The following is a 22,831-nucleotide window of genomic DNA, read 5'->3' on the forward strand; positions in this document are numbered from 1 at the left end:
TAGTTTCATCTTGACATTACTTACGTTACTTCTACTTAGAAATATGTGCTCATTGTTGCTTCACATGCAGGTTTGAGCCTGACTGTGCAGAATGATGTATGAGCAGAGTTTCACACTAGAAGGCTGTTTTCACCTTAAATCTGAGTTGAACGCGTGTACAGTACATACAGGTTGAGAGGAGACATCTTGTGTCCAGCAGTTAAACTTCTGCAATGAACAATGATTGCATATTCACAGACTCTGGATTTTCCCATGAAGGAGGAACATGTGCTTTTAAGTATTTTAACAAGATGATAAACAACCAAATGAATAAAAAAAAACAAACATACAGGGAGGGAAGAAGAAAAAGGGGGGGAAAAATTAAAAAAACGTAGCACAAACATAATTCCAACAGAGTGGTAGGTCAGGGCCTGACAGGAAAAAGAGTAGGAGGACTAAGACAACCACTGCACCTTTCACACACTGCAGGATGGATTCAAAGTAGATTCTGCCATCCTGCCTCAGCTTTACATTTACCCCTGAACCCCAAGCCCGTGTACGGGATGGAAAACCCACCTTTCTTAAGAGAATCGCCAAAAATAAACATTTTATCAAAGCCAGAAGCTGTAGAGACTGAGAGAATCGTCGGATTTTCAGCTTTCCCGTGGTCCGTGAACTAACCATGTGTGACTTACGCTTCCGTCAGAGAATGTGGCAGAATTTAAGTTTCAATTTGAAGTTCCTCGAAATCGCTCCAGTCTAGTGGATTTTTTTTTAAGTCCAAAAAATTAACAGGTTGCTCTAGCTAAATCATTAAAAAAAAGAGAAAAAAACAGATAAATCTACGCTTCTCCCCGCAGCCACGATGACCTCGATGTCAGCCGCCCAACACGTGGTCACGTCACACTAACGCAGTTACCTGTCTTTGTTTTACAAAAGAGCAGATCCTGGATGAACACACGTGGATGCCACACACACATAAAACATAAAAAGTTTGAGTTGTAAAACACATTTATCATGGCACAAAAAGGTTATAGATTGAAGAAAGCTGTTCGTAAGTTACTGGAAGAGAGTTTGAGCTGCGAGGACGAAGAAAACGACGAAGAAAACGACGAAGAAAACGAAAGAAAACAACCGGAGTCGAGGCGAGTCAGGCGAGGATTCTGAGCCGTCTTCATCCGTGTGAGTACTACGGCTTATATCATGTTATCTCAGACCTATGTCATCATTTTATCATGATGTATGGCTATAATATGTGTCTGGCCTATGTCTATAAATATTATAATAGCTTCTAACAGGTTTTCAAGAGAGTCAGAGGGGGATTTGAGGAAGGGAAATATCCATTTGAGGACATGTGAGTAGGTCTATGTTTCATCATATTATCATGTGGCATATCTAAAGTATGTGGTAGGTATATTTATACATATTATAATAGCCTGTAAGGTATTATAATACTAATGACACAATATAATAGATTATAAAAGACTATATTATAATATTTATAGTGCAATGTCACCTGGAGCAACAAATTCTGCTACTAATGTGTATATATATATATATAAAGTGCAGAAAATGTGGTGTTGCACTGGCAGGACTGGTTCCTCTGCATGCCTGTAGAAGTGTTGTATATAGTTGCTTTGAATGATATGTAAATAGTTGAAGGCGCCTGGTTTTTACAGTTATAAACATGTAGATAGTTCAGTATGTATAGCATATGGAGGCCCCAAATTAGTTTTGCTTCATTCCTAACACTTGAGTGCACTTGAAACAAGGTTGTATATATAGCCTAGATTTTTTTTTTAACTCTAATATAAATTATCAAAGAAAAACATATTTTGTTGTATTTATTTTAAGTGATTTATGGCAGTATAAATGTGTTTACGTTGGACAAAAGACAGTTTGAACTCTCTCTACTTCTAGCCATGGTTGTGTTGTTTACATTGAGATACAGGACTTTAATTTGCAGTGAAAAATGAGCGCACAGTGAGTATAAATGTGATAAGTGGTAAAAACGCCCAGAAAGTACTTGGGGTACAGGGGGATATTAGCAGTGACAGAAACCGAGATCTATGGTTCAAACTAAATTTCCCCCCCTTTATTAAACTCATTGTATGTTTGGAACTGAAACCACCATATGAGAACTAAAAACTGTCCTGTAGTTAAAGGGTCTGTTCGTGCAAATTACACAATTTGATGTAGTGCTTTCAGCTGCAACACATCTTTTTATCTTCTCGGAAACAGTGCTGAGATTACTCTCCATTATCCACTGAGAGTCAATATGACACTCTGAGGAAAACTCAGAAACATGGGAAACGATCAGTGGAAAGAAATGTTGCTGTTGAGCAATATCATTTGCCTTCACTGTATTTGGCAAGGGTCAGAAATCTCAGAGCTCATTGCGTTACACAAGGCTACTAAGATTCAAGTTTGGGTGTACTTGACCTTTTAAGGTAATTTCTCATCTACACCAACTGTTTCTTTGGCTTTATTTTCCACATGTGAGAAAGAGTTTGAACACTTCCATGCTCCGATACAACTTTGATGTTTAAACACTGTGGAGGACTGTTCAGGCTAATTCTAAAGCTCTTATGTGTGTCACCATTGGCCCGAAGGCTTCAACAGATCTTTTACTGAGGCTGTGTGAAATGAAATCAACAGGGTCACTGTTTGATGTGCTGGAAATGGCAGAGAATTTAAAGAGACTGGGGCAGCGGCCTCGTGTTGTACTTGCATCATTATGAGTCCTGAGCCAGACACTTTAAATGCACTTTTGTCTCCTGCACAGCTGCTGCAACAGCCACATAACTTATGAATTCTGTATGATCCGGGCTGCATTGTACAGTAAGAGCAGCGTGGCCAGCCTTGCTCCCCCTGCGGCTCAGCTATGTCTGCCTGATGATAATAATGATGATGCAGCGCTATCTGCTGCCCCCTGCGGGCTCCTAGCGGGTACTGGCGATGTAATGGAGGAAAAGCACTTTAATCTCCTGACTGCAGACAGCAGCCTTAGTGTGCACACACAAACGCATATGCACAGGCACGCACACATGAGCTAAATACGGCGGTGAATTAGATTGTAGACGCATTTAGATTTGGTGTAAAACGACAGGAATAACACTGCATGTGGTGATGCGGCTTGGTTTTACTTCCTCTGATTGAAATAAAGCCATGACAAAAATAAATAATGCCTCAAGTTGATGTTTATATTTAGATATAGATATATTGATATAGATATATTATATATTTGTCTTTGCAGCTCAGTAAAATCAGGGCAGTTGCAGCTGAGCACGTTACTTACCACACTTAATGTTGTTGCACATGTGAAACCGAGGCTGTGAACATAGCATGATGCGTCGGTCAGCCTCACACATGAGTCTTTACGCACGGCACCGAACGCCCACTCCGGTGATGTGTTAAGGCGGATTGGCTGCTAAAGATACCAGCGCCTGTGTGCGCGCTGTGGTTGGCTGCGGCTCTCTTGGCCATTACGTTATGCTTACTCCACACACACAGGCAGTCGGAGAGAGGGAAGACGTAATGGTTTGATTCCCTGTGCACTTGCAATGGTCGTCGTTCTGACATTACTCGGCAGATTCCTCTAACGGGAGGTGCAATGAAGGTATGTGATGCCGTCTGCGGTTCTTTCATGATTTTGGATCCATGTACGGGGCCGATTTCTTGCATGTTTGCGCGCGATGCTGCACCGAGAGGCAGGGAATACCTCCATCCTAATGTCAATTAATTTTGTTATCGTGCACTTAGTTGTTATTACATCAACAGGCTTGCACCTTAATGCTGCACTGACTGTTTTTCGTTTGCTGTCGCTGCTCTTCCTGCCCTGTCTGTCTGCTTCTTATTTTCTTGGCGAACACGCGAGCCCTCGAAATGCTTCCCCCTGCATCCCCAGCCGTTCTGATAAACACTGGGTACAGTGTGTAGCCTTTTAATGAGCCTGCTTTGACCCCAGTGTGATAGTTCAGTGGACTAAAGCCGCCGAAGCGACGTCCATTCATCGTCAGGCTCTAATCCGCTCTAATGAGATAGAGACTGCGGCCAGTGAGTGAGTGAGCGCGGGGATGTTTGGGAGATGTCTCGGTGTAGCTACAGAGAGAGGATCACCTCTCAGGTTCGAGCTGTGTCAGGCTGTGGAGCTTCACCGGAGTCTCCTTCCTCTCAGTGGTGTCTGTGTGTCTGTGTGTCTGTGTGTGTGTGTGTGTGTGTGTGTGTGTGTGTGCGTGCGTGCGTGTGTGTGTGTACACTGTAGCAGAGACAGGCTGCCGCACAGCACAGGGAGGAAAGGTGATGTTGCTGTCTGGCAGCTCGAGCTCAGGAGGACTGGTAATGATGAAGATGATGGCGATGATGTCATTGGGTGCTCTGGTGGAGGCAGGTTTGTGACGACAGTCACTGTGAAAGGTTAGGCAGGACTGTCCCTGCAACCACCATCATCATCATCATCATCATCATCATTAGTGCTGTGTACATACAATATGAAGAATAATGTGTCCCTGTGTGAAGCTTCTGACAGTTAATCACCTGTTATTGCAGTTGCACTGTGTCTCACCCTTAAAGCTGCATCACTGAGGACTTTAAAAGGTGAAAGGCCTAATTTTGAAAATAAAACATCTCTTATTGCATAAATAAGTTCATGCATTTACTCAAATACTGCCCTGAGTATTTATCCTGTCAGACTTTTGCTCCACTACACGGTGAAATATTGTGTGCATGAGCAGAGGGTTCCCTCAAGCACCAGATGCAAGCAAAATACACGGGTGCTCGGGTCTGACTGGTCGATAAATTTTAAATTTAAACATCACAACATTTCTGGAGTTAGGGAGAGAGTCCACGAGGCCTATGGTGATGTTGGTCTTATATTTTGTTCAAATTGCTCTCACCAAATCCCCTTTTCATATGTTTTTGGAGTAATGCTAATATTCTGCTTATGTTTTCAGTTAGCATTGGACATTTTAAGAAAATATATATTATATAATACATATTATCTATCTATCTATAGAGCAAGAGATACATATTGGTATTCGGCCTTTACACCGTGACACACACGTGCAGTATTTAAGATTTACTTCTTAAAAATACTACAACAAATGTCCCTAAAAGTAGCCAGCGATGCTCAAAGTATTTCCACAGCTGCAGTCACTGGTTACTTTTAACTAGCAAGGTTTGCACGTTGAACTACCTGAGCTCATAAGATATGACGGTGGCCGCAACAATACTGTGACACTGAACAGCCTCATTCTTCACAATGAATGCTTGTGTAAAGTTTTGCATGTGGTACGTCAAACATTTGAATACAGTTTATGACAGTATTGTGGAAGGCAAGAGTGCAGAGGTGCTTAACTCTGGTGGACAGCGCAGTTAATTTGCCTAAGGGACATCATCATCATCATCATCATCACTGTGTCCCAGGAAGACAAAATGGACTCAGTGTTTTTATTGACTAATCTGCTTTAAATTGAAAAGCAGCTTTTCTGCCCCTGTGGCACAGGCGGTGTTGGCTGAATTGTGTAAGCATACATCTCCGCCATACAGTACGTGTTATCAATGCCATTTTAATCAGGGATGGACCTATGACTCGATCTATGATATTTCAAAATGAGTGTTTGATTTTGATACACTTTCCATTCAAAATCCTCTTACCGTTTCATTTTCCCCGTCGACAATAAGCACACGCTTGTACGTCATGGACGCACACACTCGCAAATCTCTGCTGGAATGATAAGATGTAGCATGGATGTACCACAGTGGATCATACTTTATTCCAAATGAGACCAAGCTCACTTAGGGCTGACTCCTAAAGTGGATGAAGAAGTCTAAAGCTATAAAGAGAGGCCAGAGGGCACGGCAGATTCCTGGCGGTGGTTGTGAAACAGTCCAGTTATGTTTTAATATTGCAGGACAATCTCCACAGCAGTCAATATCTGTTTGTATTGCAGCACCTAAAATATTCTCCAGGCTAAATCCTCCGCAAGTCATCCTCTGCCCTTGGAGTAAACTGTGTAAATCTGTTATTTCGCAGACACAAATCCAAACTTAGCTGGTAGCCGCTTGAATTTTATGTGCATATCTCTCCAGACTTCAGTGGGTTTGACGTCTGCCGGCTCCAGCAGACATCCCTGAATCATGTACATCCAGCGCACGATTGAGTAATGTGCAGTTTAAGTGAAATATTACATTTGAGTCTTATCGTTTTAGACAAATGACGAAAGGCGACAATTTCTCTGATATAATTTCTATTAATAATATTTCTCCCCAGTCTAAACCGTCAGGCGGCTGAATTCACTTATCACAGTGTTTGTGGCATTTCCAGTTGATGCCAGAGAAAAACAGGAGCGAGATTCACCCGACAGAAAGAGGAAATGAAATGTGAGAGAGAGACAGTGGGTGATAGAAAGATAGTGATTGATGACGCTCTATATAAAATGTATGATAGTGCACAGTTGTTTACACTGAAAGCATCATAATACTCTCAGTGTGGTGTATGTCTGCGTATTGATCGCTTAGATCATTGCAAATGCAGAGACTGGGGTTGGGCTGATGAATGCCGTGAGACAGAATTTGTCAACCATCAGATATTTTGTTACACCGTACGCAGACGGAGCGATCCACCATCGATTTAGCGTCGCATTCCAATAGTCGGACTTAAGGTGGAAAAAAAGGATCGAAATCAATGCAGCAGAACCAGAGATGTCGTCCTTTGTAGCCACTTGAGGCAATTTATCAGGCTTTAAACAACTTTTGTCACACATGCAGTAGTATTCCCCGAGACCTGTAAACAAACTTTGATGTGTAAAATTGGCGGAGTTCCCCTTAAATAGGTTTATTTTAACATGGTGGACAGTGTTGCAACTCAGTGAGCACGACTGGTTCATACCAATATCTGATTTTATGATTTTTTTTTGGATTTTTTTTTTAGTAGGGTAGAGAGACAGGAATCATGGGGAGAGAGATTGGGGTATGACATGCACAAAGACCCACAGTCAGAATCAAACTGTGGATGCCAGTAGTCATGCTCTGTAAACCATCAGACTATCACGGCACCTGATTGTTATTAGGTGGCATTAATCACATCAGTCGACCATCTCTGGTTATGTTTGGAACAGTTTCACGTATTGTCTGCGACGGGGAACTTTTCAGCAGAAAATAAATCGGCCGATGCACAGAACCACATGAGAAGTCACCTGCTCAGAGGAAGGTAGAAAGCGTTATCGCTCCATTTCAGACTCGTCTCAGTTCCAGTTAAACACTCTCAATCTCCATATGACCCATTTAGGTCCTATCTATCTGGTCCCGTCCCATATGGTTCCACTTGTCTGTGTCGGTACAGTCTTTGAGATCTGATCCTCAAAAGCTCATTTTATGAGGTCAGTTTACTGTTCGTCAACACGAGGCCTGAATGTTGCTGATTTCCCTCCCCTGTGGCTTTTTCCTGTTCAAATCTGTGCCACAGTTACTTTTTGCCGTGCTCCCCTCTTGGTGACTTTGGGTTTTGTTTGTGCAAACCCACATTGGGTCTGGATTGTTTGCTGATCACATTCCAGCAGCACTGTGAGAAATAACTCAATTATTTGGCCGATGCCTGACATTCAAAGTGCCCAGAGGTGACTGCGATGACAAAATGCATAATTACAACACAGTATTTCCAGAGGCGAAGTTTAAGTGGTCAGACAGTGGTGAATATAAAGATGTGACAGCTAAACTGTACTTGCTAACACGCGTCTTCAGTGATCCGATCACAGGTGGACGGCTCTCAGTTTCGTCAGTTCACACCTGACTTTAACACGCGTCTCCACATGCGTCTCGATTGACCGCTTGTGATCGGATCTCACTTCTCGGCTTTATATGCAAATAACCCCTCCGTGCCCCACTCTCGCTCCCTCTCTCTCACTCGCTCTCCCTCTCTCTCACAACATAGACCTCCTTGACGTCACCCATAGGTTTCTGAAGAGCGGTTTTGAAGCTCAGAGTGGGCTGTTCCGTCATCGCCATCATGGCATCTTGTGGCAAGCATAGGTTCACCCGTCTGTCACTCAAAGCAGCACGCCCTCAATTATGCAGAACTTTAAGCTTTAATGAAATTTAAACAGGTGAATTATATATAAATTAGGAAATTAGGCTGTAAACACGTTTATTTCTGCTGTAAAGTTGGACATTTTAACATCTGTGGGGATCGACTCGCTCGACAACGCATACCTGTTTATTTGCATATGAAGCAGGAAGTGACATCCGATCACAAGTGGTCAATCGAGACGCATGTGGACACGCATTTTAAAGGCAGGTGTGAACTGACGAACTGAGAGCTGTCCACTTGTGATCGGATCATCCGAGACGGATGTTAACACCAGGTCTGAACAGGGCCTATGAAATTGGCGGGACTGATCAGACTGTGTCAGAGGACGTCAGTAGAGTAGGCGTTCCTTTAATGTGGCCCAGGATGCATTTGCATTCACGCTGCTAAAAGAAATGGCCACATGTGACCGAGACCACCTCTGCACGATCGCCGCTCATTCCTTTGCAAATGTTAAGACAATATTTTACTTGTTTTCCCATTAATGTAGTTTCTTATTATTTGTATAGTATTAAATTAATACTAACTTGAATTTGCCTGCCACAGTTTAACGTATATAACCGCATATAACTGATGCTCGCAACATGCGCGCGCGCACACACACACACATACACACACTCCGAAGAGATTTGACGGACAGAGCGTGATTTAGTTCAGTTTCTGATCCCGCTGCTTCATATGGCGGTAAACAGAACTTCTGGAGTCAATGAGGGACACACTCACTTTATTGCTCACTCTTCTTCCTCTCTCGCTCATAGGTTGAGTAACGTTAACGTAACACACAGGTGAAGAGCTGCCAGATGAAATAAAATATCCACAGTTCACATAATCCGGTTGATATTTATAGACATTTTAAGCACTTGAAGTTCTGATCATCACTAAAGCGTGTGTCATGTACAGAGCAAATAAAAACAAATGAAATAGTCAAAGTTGTCATTTAAGGTGTATTGATTTGATTTTTGAGACGGCACTCATGCATTGACTAACACGCAAGAAAGCATTCACTACATGTGATGTTTGCTCTTGTCGCTTGTTTGTTCGGGACTCCCTGCCCGCAGAGCTTACAGTGTGCTAATTGAAGTGACAGAGGGATCTCGTGCTGCTGGCTCAGAGCCAGATGAGACTGATTTCATGGGCAGGCTGCAGCGGCTCCTCGTCCCGCAGTAAACGCAGTAATATTCCTTTTAGTGGCCTCACCCCCTCATGAGGGAGGCTCTATCCAACCTGGGAGACTTTTTAGCAGTTGAACATCAGGTCAAGTTTGAGCCTCAGGCGATTAATTCCACTTGTTATGCACCGTATTACGTGCATAACGCTTGGGGAGTAGCCTACATCACGATGGAGTGAGCTGCTTGTGGTAGATTTAACTGAGGAGGAGAAGAACTACATGCAGCCAGTCGATTGGCAGAATATTAATTGTTGGCAGTTTTGATAATCAATTTGATTTAAACATTTGCTTCAATTTGAGGCTTTTTGCTGATTTTCTGTTTTCTGTCACTGTAACTTGAATATTTTGAAGTTTTGCCCTGTTACTCAGATAAAACAAGGTTTTTAAAGATTTGAACTGACTGCAGCGGGGGCAGACCTTCCTCCTCCTGCTCGCCGTGACTCCACATATAGTAGTGCCTCGTTCCTGAGATTACATAACGAATCCCTAAGCAGATGGGTGAGGTCAGATCACAGGGTGTTTGTGACAAGTCGGAGCAGAGCGCTGCCTTAAGAAGAGATGTGGCAGGACCCTGTGAATTCCATTGTTTTCCCGTATAGAGCCGGGAACCACAGAGGGCTTACATTATGCTCATGTCAGCTATTGATTCTGGAGGCCGGGGAACAACAGAAGACATATTCTCTCCTCGCTCTCCTCCCCCTCCCTCCTCCTCTCATCAGTATGCTCCAAGGAGCCGTGGCTCCCATCACGCCATCTTTGCTCCCTGTCTCTGCCCAGTCTTGTGGTCAGCAAACACATCTGACTGATTCTTAACCGCGTGGCCTCTCGCAGTCCTCAACTTTTTTACGGGCCGAGTAAACCAACTCAAAGCTAGTTTTGCATAGAGACATAGAGAGGCAACATAACGTCCACATCTTCCCATTTGACTCACAGGAATATTTTTTGTGCGGGTCAGACTCCTCGCACATCCTCTGCTTCTACTTGCCACATTTGTTTATCAGATTGTATAAAATAATGCAGTGACTGTGAAATTTAACCCGCGGATCTCTTTGGAGAACATCATTAATAGGAGCTCTTAGAGTCTACTTCAGTCTAATTATCTCTAACCTCAAAGACTCTTAAAGAGCACTCTCAATAATGTGCTGCTCAGTATCTCTCCCCCTCCTCTCTCTTTCTCATTCATTCTCGTTATTCTCTCTTAACCCTGTAGCAAGAGAGACTATCTCCTCAAGCCATTTTGGGTATTATGTATGATGATGATTGTAGAGCACAGGGCTGGGTGATACAGTGTGGCTCAAATCAGCTTCATGATAGTAATAAGAATATTTTCTAATAGTTTGTTGATATACAGAAAGGTGAGCAATGAAAGGGAAATTCACACAGTGATGGTGAATTGTTTGAGTATGAAAATGATACGAATCATTTGCGACGGTCTCCAGATCTCAGTCCAGGTGAACGGGTATTAGACAGTACGCTGCAAGGGACGTCGTGTCCACTGTCGGGCACGTCCCCCTCACTTTCACGGTTTCAGTTTGATCCCTTCACTAAAAGTCGACCACACCATGTCCTCCAACGTCCAACTGCCAAAACCCAGATAGGGAAACTTCTGAGTTAAAAAAATGTTCATCTGAGTCGCCTTCAGTTATTACCATGCACTCGCAGTGTTCAAGGTTTGCAACCAGTAGCGGATCATTTAATCTTTGACTTTTTTGGCCCTGGATTTTGCCTCTCAGGCAGTAAACAAGCTGCCCTCCCCCTCATGGTGGAAGTTGTTGGGGCTGTTTGCAGCTGGTGAGGAACTCTGCAGACACGACTGAAAAAACTCATTTAGCTGTTTTTATTTACAGATGATTCTCCTAAAAGGACACTAGAGGTGATCTTCAATCAGAGATAATACAGTAAAAGACAGTGCTCTTTGTAGAAAAGGTAGGAATAAAACATCATTTAATGATCTTAAAGGTTTATGGTTGACATGATAATAGCTGTTTTTTATGTACACAGGGAAATGAATAGGTGATTATTGGATTAGTGCATTGCAGTGTAGCAGGATAACAAATTTAATCATAGTTTATTATTCACTGGATGATGTATAAATGATGAAAATAGTTTTCATATTACTTGCATATACAAACTTTGTTCAGACCCTCTGAAAGTCATTTTAAATTCTGGTGGAGATCCCAAAATCTACAAACAAGTCAAAGATGTCGCCCTGAAATTTGAATAAAACGATTCACAAGACATACAGATGATTTCCATTTGATGGAACGGTGCAGCAATAAAAAAAAAAAAAATCTAGCCCATGGTTTGAATATTTCACTAAGTAGAAACATAATTTAGTTTCAATGAAGAGCTGGAACAAGCTGATGCAGAATACATATGATGCTGTCAGAGAGGGGGGATTAAGATGATTTTCCCAACCTTAAAGCTGTGAAAGGGATAAAAAAGGGAGGAAATGTAACATGATGATGCCAGAGGTATAAATTAATAAGCCCTTTTAAAAGTCTGTGAAAGATGAAAGTTTTTTGTGTGTGTGTGTGTGTGTGTGTGTGTGTGTGTGTGTGTGTGTGCGTGCACGTGTGCGTGCTCCGTAGGCAGGGGCATCGTCCATGTGGGCGTCATGCTGTGGGCTGCTGAACGAGGTGATGGGCACGGGCACGGTGCGGGCGCAGCAGCCGGGGTTTGGAGCAGGGGCGGGGCCCTTCCGCTTCGCCCCCAGCGCTGGGTACTCCACCTACCCCCCCACCAGCTCAGGGAGCGCTGGACAGCTGTGCAAGGCCTGCGGTCTGGCCTTCTCTGTCTTCAGACGCAAGGTAAACAAGAGTCCACATGCTTTCAGAGAGCAGCCCAGTAGAAACTGTTTCCTACAGTGTGATGTCAAAAGACCACACCAGTGGGGTTTGCATGTTCTTGTCTGTTAAATAAAAGTATTCACTGATCATTTTCCAAAGCTGCCCCCCCCCCCCCCCCCCCCTCAGTGTCAGTGCTATATAAAAATCAGCTGTCGGAGACTGGGCTGGGGACTTGCTTGAGTAATCCTTCACATTCCACATTTAGTCAGCGTTTTCTTTCTTTTTTTTTTTCATTTTTGTGACAGAATTATGTAATCATTGCGTGCAGTTGTTAGAGGGACTCCTCATTCATGGTACATTCAGGGAAACACTGACATCCATAATTACTGAGTCACTTGCTGGACAGACCTTTTTAATGTAATAACATGGATTTGGTTCACGTGAGAATGATGTTTCTCGCCTTTCGGTGTGAACCAAATCCATGTTATATTTTATAGTCAACTCATATTAGACCAAACATGATCCTTTTCACATTTCTAAATGTCGTATGTTGTTATTCTTCTTCGGCTAAATCACTGGCGAGATGTAACTCATGACTTTCCTTTTTTTTTTTTTTTTTTTGTGGGGGAGGTCAAAACACTGAAATCTCACTCTCACAATACATATTTATTTATCTGCTGTTTATTTATACAGAGCAGGTTGGCTGAGCATCCATGCTGCTTTACAGTAACGCCCTCTTTAAGAGTTAACAGAGCCATTAATAGAACAGTCAGCAAGCAAAGCTCAGGCTGTACTAAGAATACAGTCACAAACAGGTACAGGATGATCATGTACAGCACAGCACGTATGTATAATGTAGCAAATATAAAGCAAGTTCTTCACTGGGAAAGTTTAAAGTCTCTGCAACTATGTCTGTCTTGAAGTCATTGTGGTAGAAAGGAGCTAAGAACATTTAGTCAACTATTGTGCAATATTAGGTGCTTGTACTTAACTCGATTGTTTCCGATTATTGCAACCAATATTGTACTTTTTACCCCAATACATTTTAATGTCTACTATAGTGAACGCCTTTTCAGATAAAGATTTCACATTAATGCTCTTTATATAAATTACTGTTACATTTCAGTTGTCTGTTAGTTGTCAGTTTCACCGTGGAGTGATTTTTCTTTTCCTAAACTTCTCAGATTGTTTCATTTAAATAACTGCATCATGCACAAAGAGGTAAAAGTATCTGTCATTTCACAACAAAAGCAAAAAAAGAAACTATAATAATATATAGGTTTGTGTTGGAGAACTTAGTGTTTCGTCTTATCATCTTATGACCCCTCAGATTCATCTTGTGACTCTTTGGAGGAGCCTGAATGCTGGGTTGGGAACCAGTGACTAAATAAACAGTAAAATGCTGCTTTCACATTTTTAATTCAAGGGATTTTAAATAAGGGCAAACATGTCATGGAGAGTTTTTACAGTGTTGTATTGGTAATTTCGTTCAAGCATGTGACGACTCAATCCACCACTGCTTGAAGTTATAAGTTGAAGTTAGCAATGTGAATAAGACACAGTCTGGTCCTTTAAGAACATGCACCATACAGTGTGTTTTCATGCTGGTGTTTCCGAGGGTCTCTGCACAGCTGCTTGTGTCAGAGTTTAATGACAGAGTGTATCTGAGTGCTGCAGTGCCTGGCTTCAGATCGCTCTATCATCATCCACACACCAGTTGCCTTTCTGACGGCGGGTCGACTCCCCGGTTACACACATTTTGTGTCTGAGCGTGATATTTTCATAGTATGAAAAAAGACGCGCCGGGGGATTAACAGCAAACGATTGAAGAAAAGTATCTGTTGTGGTGGAAATGTGCTTCTGCTGGACCAGAGTATATATGTGCAGTAGTGATAAGAAAATGTTTACAGCCGTGGCCGACCTGCTTTCCTGCCCATTTGAAGTGTCAATCTACTCAGCTGCTCTGTATCAGGAGACAGTGTTAAGCCTGTAAAATGTCAAACATCACCAGCAGCTATAGACAGTTTATTTCTCTTTTCTTTACTCTTTCCTAGAAAGTGACTGAGCACACAGGATGAGTCATTGTGATGGATTTGTGTCGCTGCTTTACGGTCTCTCTGGTGTCTTTTTTTTTACATTTTTTTTTACATTTCCCAAGGTCTTCAAAATGTTTTTGTTCAAACAAAAGTGCAAAACCCCAAAATATGAAGTTTACAATGATAGAAAAAGCAGCAAATCCTCACTCGTTTGACAAGGTGGAACATGCAGATGTTTGGCATTTGTTTGGTTTCATCAACTACTTCAAATATCGTTGGTCCATTTTCCACCAATCAGTTACATGTAAAACAAAAGCCTCAGTAACTCATTTAGTTTAGTTTTAATTACAGTTTGCTCAGAGTGATTCATTCAGACAAAGTCATTTAGTGAAATGATAACAAAATAAAATATTCTGCAACAATTCCACTGAAAGTTAATAAATGATAAATAATAATAAATGTACTGGTTTATCACTCAGTCTTTATCAACAATATCTTGCAAGTAAAACCGTGGGCTGATGAATTATTCAAATTAAAACAATGTTAGCAGCAGCTGCAGCGTGCTCAGCTCCATCAAATGACCTATTTTCTAGAGATCAAATCAGTTAAACCCATCAGTACATGGTTAATTCATTAATCAAAAGTGACATGGAGGCTAAATAGTTTAATATGCTAACAGATCAGGGCCTACTAAGAAATAATGGAAAACACAGTTTCTTAAATGATGATGGTGTTGAAGAGGAAATTGCTTTAAAGATGTTTGGTTGCTTCACTGAGAAGAAAAGGAATCGCTGATCACATCACGTTCTTCTTCCTCTCCTCCCTCCACAGCACATCTGCTGTGATTGTAAGAAGAGTTTCTGCGCCCTGTGCTCGGTGCTGCAGGAGAACCTGCGCTGCTGCACAACCTGCCACCTGCTGCGCGGCACGGCCTTCCAGCGGCCTCGGCTCATGCAGCTCCGAGTGAAAGACCTGCGCCAGTACCTGCTGCTGCGCAACATCCCCACCGACACATGCAGGGAAAAAGAGGACCTGGTGGACCTGGTGCTCTGTCATCAGGGGACGAGGGAGACCCAGAGAACGGTGGTGGAAGAGGACGAGGAGGACGAGGAGGAAGAGGAGGAAGAAGAGGACACACATGAGGAGGAGGAGGAGGAGGAGGAAGAGGAGGACGAGGAGGAAGATGAAGGGGGAGATGACACAGACAGTCTGCACTCCCTCCCCCACTCCCGCGCCGCCTCGCCCCCCTCCGCCACGCGCTCCACCTCTGAACAGTCGGTCCTCTCCGCCTCTCAGGGAGACGTGCTCAGCCCAAGTGACAGCTCAGGGACCACCAGCCAGGTCTGATGGCGTGTGCACGTGTGGAAACACACAGCTGATGTTTAGTGTGTGTCTGCACGCAGAGCTAACACTGTGCACTGCTCAGCCACATGCACACGCACATGCACTCACTCATTCACTAATTTCCATATGCCATACTTCTTTCACATCTGTCCTCATTCTATCCAAGATAATTAATTTCAAAGGTGAAATCAACTTATTTACAAGTTTCAGTCTGACTGTTTTAAGTCAGGAGAAGGCCTCTTCCTTTCAACTCCCTGACAAACAAACGCCCTCTCGTGCATTTCTTTAGATGTCAGTCAGTTTATTTCGTTCATTTCATCTCATGCTTTATTCTTTCTCTTTTTTCCGTCCATGTGGATTTTTTTTATGTTTTGGTCTCATGGTGCTTTGTTCTGAATGAAGTGTTTCTCCTTGAAAAGCTACTACATTTGTAGATTTGTTTTCCCTCCTCTGACATTGAAGAATGCTCTGCATTACTGGCTGGTCTCATGTCCACGTGACAGCTGGAAACAGCTGTGTTAGCTCTGTGTGTGTGTGTGTGTGTGTGTGTGTGTGTGTGTGTGTGTGTGTCTAGCTCTGTGTGTGTGTGTAGCTGTGTGTGTGTAGCTCTGTGTGTGTGTGTAGCTCTGTGTGTGTGTATATGTGTGAGCTCTCAGACCAGCCAGCAACGCAGCTTAAGCCCTTTGCCTTTTTTAGGTCTGTTACATGGGCTGAGTCTGTTATGTAACAGCCACACAGGTTGAGAACTCCCCACAGCGTCACAGCTGCAACTAAACAACAGAAACACTACAGCACATCCCTCCTCTCATGCCCCTGTAGATAATCTCTCTGTATGATTTATTTTTTTTCCTCCTCTTAGTTTGTGGCACATCTAGGCTTTAAGATTCTCCGGGGTTATTTATTCTATCAACCAAACACAAATGTGCGTATGTAGACTGCAAACAACAAGAAGAAGAAAATTGTGTATCTCAGTTCATTTGTATCAAACAAAAACTACTTGATAATATTTATTGAAACATAAAAATAAACCCAAATTAGGAACACAGTCTGGAAATCCAAATAGATTTCAAATCTGTGATGTAAGTATAGGATATAAGATCATCCTGCCTACTGTGATACATGTATGTAGCTTCTGCAGAAGAGACTCTTAACAGGTTCAACAACAGAAACATCTGCAATGTGGTTTTTGTTGGACATAGTTTCGTAAAATGAACCAATTCCTTTGAGTTTTCTCTGATTTAGATGTTGGGATATTGGTGGCAATCGTGTACTCTGCCATTCAGATTAAATAAATAAATAATCTAACTGGATCAGTTGCCTTGAAACAGGTTTAATAGTCTATTGCAAATGGTGATTGACAAGATAATGGAACAAGAAAAAATGTAACATTTAAATCATTTGAAAATAATGGAAATCTAGCTTGCTAAATGTTCGTCACTATATTGTGATTTCTCTACAGTTAAAACATGACGAACATTTATAGCTCCACTAAAGGGATGAATATTAAAGACATAAAGACTCTATTATTATTATTCTGGTATGTGGCCTCAGATTTTAGTGATATTTGGCATCAGACCGGTTGTGGACCAGTGAACAAGAGATTAGATGTTGGTGTAGATTCTAACTACTGCAGTACAGGAAAGAAATCTGGCTCATGTAACCAATTTTCATTGTCAATCACCATGTATATTTTGATGCAGATGAAACTTTTTTTGAATAAGTTCTATTATTAAAGCAACAAATTTAGCAGCCTTGACACGAGTATGCACTCTCTGAGTGCTTTCTAGTACTTTCATATGTTTGAAGCGGCTCGAACATCAAGTCAAAAAACTTTGCTCCGCAGAGGTTTGGCACTTTGCTTGTGTCAAGGCCGCTGCTCATCTTTTTGTCTCTGAGGAGTCTAGTCAGAGTGAAAGCATGATGTCTGGGCGAGGGCAGGCATCTAGCACCGCGACGCTGACGGATACATTATTAACACATCTTCATTCGAGGAGGCTGATAATCTGCGTGAATGTGCTGAAGCAGAGGGAGACAGAAACAGATGGCAGGAGAAACTGTTTTTAAAATAAAAAAAAATACTTTTTATGGTACGGAAACAGAGACTCTGCATTCAAGCATGATATCATGATATCATACAGTTAGAGTTTATTTAATCTCTTCACAAGCTCTCTTTTGTCAGGAAGATAAAAGAATAAAGAGACTATTTTCTTTTCAAAGCTCAGAAATGGCTGAGATACTACAGAGATACTACAGAACTATTCTATAGCTCCATTTATTCTCCTTTCATCCAGCACATTCCTGACCTCCACCTTCAAAGAGAATAATTAACTGCTGAGATAAGAGCAGCTGAGTCCGTGTTCAAACATCTCCATTTGTTCATTAGACATCTGAGCAGTTGCAATTTAAACATTAGATCCCAGATAACTCTGAAGTCTTTTATTTATCATGGCATTGATAGTCATAACAGAGCTAGAAGAAATTCTATATTATAATCAGGCATGTTGTAAGAGAAGCACCGGGGACCAGGGTGTACTTTAATTTGCTTTTTTTTCTTGATGAAAAGGAAGTGATCATCCTTATGAGACAAAGACATTAAGTATATTTCTTTCCAGTTCAGCAGCTTCAAATCTGGAATTAGGTATATTGGTCATTTTTTACACATCATTTGATTTACAGTGTTTTAACAGGCTGTGCAGTGAGGGAAAGGCTGTTATGGGAGTTTAAACGGACTTAAATTGACTTCAGTATGTTGATTTCCACCCACACAGGAGCATGAGGATACTCCAACAGCGTCCCTCTTGAACCTGGAGCCCACTGAAAATATCATGGAGGTGTGATGTTTCTGTATTTACACATCTACTGACCCGAACAGCCGGTCTCTATAGCAGCAGTGAAAGAGAGTGCAGTCCCCGCTGCTCATTTAGTGACCGCCGCTCTGTTTCCCGTGTGAATTGTAGGTCAGTCCGGCGACACAGAGGAGGATCAGGGCCTCGCTGTCTGATCTGGACAATGAAGAAGCGATAGAAAACCTCTCCGTCCGCCAGCTCAAAGAGATTCTCGCCAGGAACTTTGTCAATTACTCCGGCTGCTGCGAGAAGTGGGAGCTGCTGGAGCGAGTGCATCGACTCTACAGAGAAAATGAGCAAAACAGGAAATCCAGTAAGCACTTTCGATTTGACTTTTTTTCATTTTTGCATCTAAATTGTATAAAGTGTTGTGACTTCTGCTGTTCTTGTATGATAAGAATAACTTTTTCTCCTTGTTTTTTTTTTTTTTTGTAGTGGAAAATGTGAGCATAACTGCAGGTAATTGTGCTTTTGATTATCATATTTGTAGTTGTGATATATAACATTGCCTTTTTAATGCTTTTACTTATACAATTAGCTCCCACTCATGGAATAAATAGAATAAATCTGTTTTGATTCCTGCTTCAACATTGTTTTATATTAAAGGGCTTATTCACTGTTCCTAAACTAATAGACTCTCTTCATTACTGCCCATTCTTACCTATAAAGTGGTTGCATATCCTCCACCTCTCTGCAACAGTGGTGTTGGAGGTAAGATGTTTTTTATAAAAAGCCACTTTACAGCACCTTCTGCATCTCCTCCATGAACCAATATTGTACATCGCACTGATCATCCCACAGCAGTAAACAGTGAAGGCATGCTGCAGCCATTTTCACCCACTTGACCCTTTTATATCACCCTGTATATTATCACATTATGGTCACTCAAGTCATTAGCTCCTGTCTTATTCGGTGTCTCCACGTCCTGTCACCCGTGCTTCTTTTCCAGTGTTCATCATCTCATTTTATTGTGGAGGACAGCCTCTCATTCTGTCATTAACGCGCTCTCCTAAGAGCTTTTACCTTTTGATGAGTCATCATGTTACTTGAGCGGCAGCATGCCTCCATCAGGTGTAATTACACTGTCAAGCTTCCCAGAGGCTCTTGTTGATATTGAAGGGCTTGAGGATCATAGTAGTCCACTTAGCCCACAATTAGTCAGACATGTAGGGACAGCAGACATCGGCTTTTTAAAGATGTGAGCAGCAGGAGCCAGATTTAGGCCAGTGAGCTGATCAGTCAGCTGTCAAACGTTTAACTCTCAGAAACCAGAGTGATGATTGATTTGTGGCACATGAGAACTTTTTTTTTATTTTTTTGTGCCTATTTTCTATGACTTTTTTTTTTTTGTTCACGTCGTCTTGAAATAAAAGCAACAGTCTCTATTATTGTAAATGTTACATCTAGATGGTAAGGTTCACGTGCTCATGTTGGCCTTGGTGTCAGCGGCCGCAAGTTATAAGAGCAGTTAGTTTGAAACAAGCTAATTTAATGCTGTTGATAAAACATTCTCATGAACATGTCCACCAAGTAGATGTGTGTAGCTTTCAACCATATCACATGATCTTCATCAACAGTTTTCCTCTCACAAAAGGACTTCTTGTCCACGTTTGCTAAAAAGTTGAGGTTCAATTTAAGGCTGTTGTTACTGATAGATGGCAGGATGAAATTACTTGTTTCATGGCGTACATTGTGATGACACACTCCTACCTCATATTTTCTTTTTCTGATGAATACCTTTTAGTAGAAAACCAAATAAAAGCGAACAGATTTGGACGTTTAATGACTGCTATAACCTACTGGAGAGCAGAGCTTTAGAGGAGTGAATGGGCTGCTCATTACCAAGCACAGGTGAATGATGTGGTAACTCCAGGCGTAGGAGCTTAAGTTCCCATCACAACATCACTGAACTCCATTCTGTTTGTTAATGAGCCTTATAGAGAAGCTTTGTTAATGTTAACTTCATATTCCCATCCACAGATGGTGTCAAAGCTCAGCTGGCGGCTGACGAAAACTTGTGTCGCATCTGCATGGATGCCATCATCGACTGTGTGCTGCTGGAATGTGGTCACATGGTAACCTGCACCAAATGCGGAAAGAGGATGAGCGAGTGCCCCATCTGCAGGCAGTACGTAGTGCGGGCCGTGCACGTCTTCAAGTCTTAAAACTCCGAGCGTGTGCGCGTCAGAGCAGCCCTCAGGCGTGCACGTGGCCCGAGCCCTGAATCTCTCACTGAGGATGTACTGCCGTGCATGACGTCTCACAGGGCCTAATGCTGCAGCAGGCGCGAGCAACTTCCCGGTCTTTGAAACCAAACTGTTGCCTCTGGCCTACCACGGTTTGTCTCCCCCCCCCCCCCCCCCCCCCCCCCGATCCCCTCTTACTAACTCATGTTCCAGTCCCACTTCTCCTCCCTGGTGGGCCATCTTCAGCTGCACCGGGACACTCACTCTTTCTCTCTTAGCTCTGTTAAACACACAGCAGAACCCCGCTGCCATCACTTTCTACTCTCCATTCTCTGTTTAGATTTTACTCACAGGAGAGGAGAGGAGGAGGTCGCGTGGATACTTGAAGTGGATCGGGTTTTTTCTGTGTGCTGAAGGGAAACAGTGTGATGAAAAAAAAAAAAAAAAATATATAAGATCCCAGGGTTAGAGTCAATATGGTTTACACAGTCATGCCACATGACACCGTGTTATCTCCCTCAGTGTTCTTTAGGATGTGCAATATCAGAAAAAAAAAAAAAGAGACTTACACGTTTCTAGAAAATGTCAATTCTTTAATCCGAACACCACATGCACCAAGTCGTCTCGTCTCACACGCAGGAGGGTGTAAGGTGCCAAACGTCATGCCTTTGATTGATTGATTGATATTTGGGTTAGGACTTCACAGTATATGCATCTCATAACCAGCAAGCTTGGTGTGATAGTTTACTCCTTTTTTCTTTTTTTTTTTTCTGTTTTCTCAAATGAAACTTTAGGAAATAAAAGTGTGTACATGTAAACCTTTGAACACTCACTGTGTGAATGTGTTTCCTCATATAAAACGAAGTGCACAGATGTGGTTTCTGCTGACGACACGCCACCTGCCGCACTACATTCCTGTTACACGTACTGAGCGTGAAAGTTCATTCTGGACCTTCTGAAGCAGCAGTAAGACAAAAAAAAAAGGGACATCCAAACTCAAGGCCCATTTACTAACTTTTTCCTGGCTTTAACCCACATGTCACGGTCTTCATCAGCGGATAGCTTCCTCAGCGATGGTTCAGCATGACCCAAGGTGGCCCCCGGGGGAAGACCATGAGATGCAGCTGAAAGATAAAGCTATTAAGTGGCACCTTGAGTTAAGATACTATTTTTAGCTCCTTATTCCTCTTTAATTTTAAAATAACTTCCACCAAGCAATACCATATAATTTACAAGTCTACCAAGTGTCTTTGTTCGATTGTGTTGTCCGTTAATGTCGAATCTTAGGGTAGGTAACAGGTGCTACTTCCTCTTTTCTGAGTGTAACATCCACATCAACCTTTTTATCATGTTGTCGAGGCGTCCTTCCAGACATCCAGTGAGAGGTAGAAGAAGCCTGGTTTACTTTAACCTGTTATGCAAATGAAACACTTTGTTTTCTTGTCATGAGATCCAGTTAACTCAGATGTCACTAAAATATCTATGTGTACAGTATGCCTGTGGTATGTTTAAAAAAAAAAAAAAGGAAAAAAAAGCTGAATTGCTGTTTAAGTGAATCGCATAGATAGTTTATATTGTTGTTTACTGATAAGTTATTAAATGTATATTTTTCCATGTACTTGGGAGATGACATGATTTAAAATTCTAATCAATACAAAGGGTTTAAAAATAAAAATATACTGTTTTTCAGAATGTATTTCTGCTGGTTTTGGTCAGAAGAGTTTCCTCGGTCCTCTGATCGCGTCAGTCTCTCACCATTAAAGCTGCGTCCTGGTCTCGCTTTCTAGCACTTTTCGTTGTCGTCTGCTTCAGATCTAAACCTGACACTGACACCATGCACTGTAACAAACACTGTAACTCTGTAAGTCTGTTTGTTGATGCTGCTGTTTCTCAAAGATGTCATTCATGGGCAGCTACAGTATTATCAGAGTAGGAGGGGGTATCATGAGCACTCATAATCCTGGATCTTTATATTTTGGAATGTTGAACCTTTTTATTTTGGTAAACAAGAGAAAAATGATTTATTAGATTCAATAAAATGCAGTACTACAAACCAAAACGTAAAACCCTGCTCTTCATTTTGTAATCGCGCGTACATTTAGTTTGATGATGTTCAGTTTTAGCCAACAGAGGCTGGCATGTTGTAAATTTTCATTTGCAAAATTACTGACTACTGACGGCGATATTCCAGTATGACCATAAATCATGTTCTTTATTTATCCAAAAGCTGAAAGTTAGAATCCTGAAGATCGTCATGGTAATCAAACCCCATCTTTTAATTCCATCAATGGAGGCACCTTCTCTGCATTAGTCATTCAAGGTCTTTATGTTCTGTAACTGTAAGTGTAAGTTTTCAGATCTGCAGCGTGTGTTTGTTTGGTGTCACTGTAAACAGATACA

The 22,831-nt window shown here is 42.0% G+C and overlaps 1 protein-coding gene across 5 annotated transcripts; it reads left to right on the plus strand.

Annotated features, from left to right (window-relative positions):
- Window positions 1–403: 403 nt before the first annotated feature.
- rnf34b (ring finger protein 34b) lies at window positions 404–22,490 on the plus strand. 5 transcript variants are annotated; one of them, XM_056403135.1, is made up of 9 exons: window positions 405–1,161; window positions 11,078–11,156; window positions 11,822–12,040; window positions 14,887–15,396; window positions 18,168–18,230; window positions 18,357–18,558; window positions 18,681–18,704; window positions 18,915–18,956; window positions 20,226–22,490. In XM_056403135.1, exons 3-9 carry the CDS (start codon window positions 11,837–11,839, stop codon window positions 20,408–20,410), a joined length of 1,230 nt encoding a protein of 409 aa, XP_056259110.1. In that variant the 5' UTR covers window positions 405–1,161; window positions 11,078–11,156; window positions 11,822–11,836; the 3' UTR covers window positions 20,411–22,490. The 5 variants fall into 5 exon arrangements, with proteins under 5 accessions (XP_056259111.1, XP_056259110.1, XP_056259109.1 ...); XM_056403134.1 differs by lacking the exon at window positions 405–1,161 and adding an exon at window positions 3,421–3,598; XM_056403136.1 differs by lacking the exon at window positions 11,078–11,156 and having other exon boundaries at window positions 404–1,161.
- The last annotated feature ends 341 nt before the right edge of the window (window positions 22,491–22,831 follow it).

This window comes from Seriola aureovittata, chromosome 18 (genome assembly GCF_021018895.1).
Source record: "Seriola aureovittata isolate HTS-2021-v1 ecotype China chromosome 18, ASM2101889v1, whole genome shotgun sequence".
NCBI classification, from domain to species: domain Eukaryota; kingdom Metazoa; phylum Chordata; class Actinopteri; order Carangiformes; family Carangidae; genus Seriola; species Seriola aureovittata.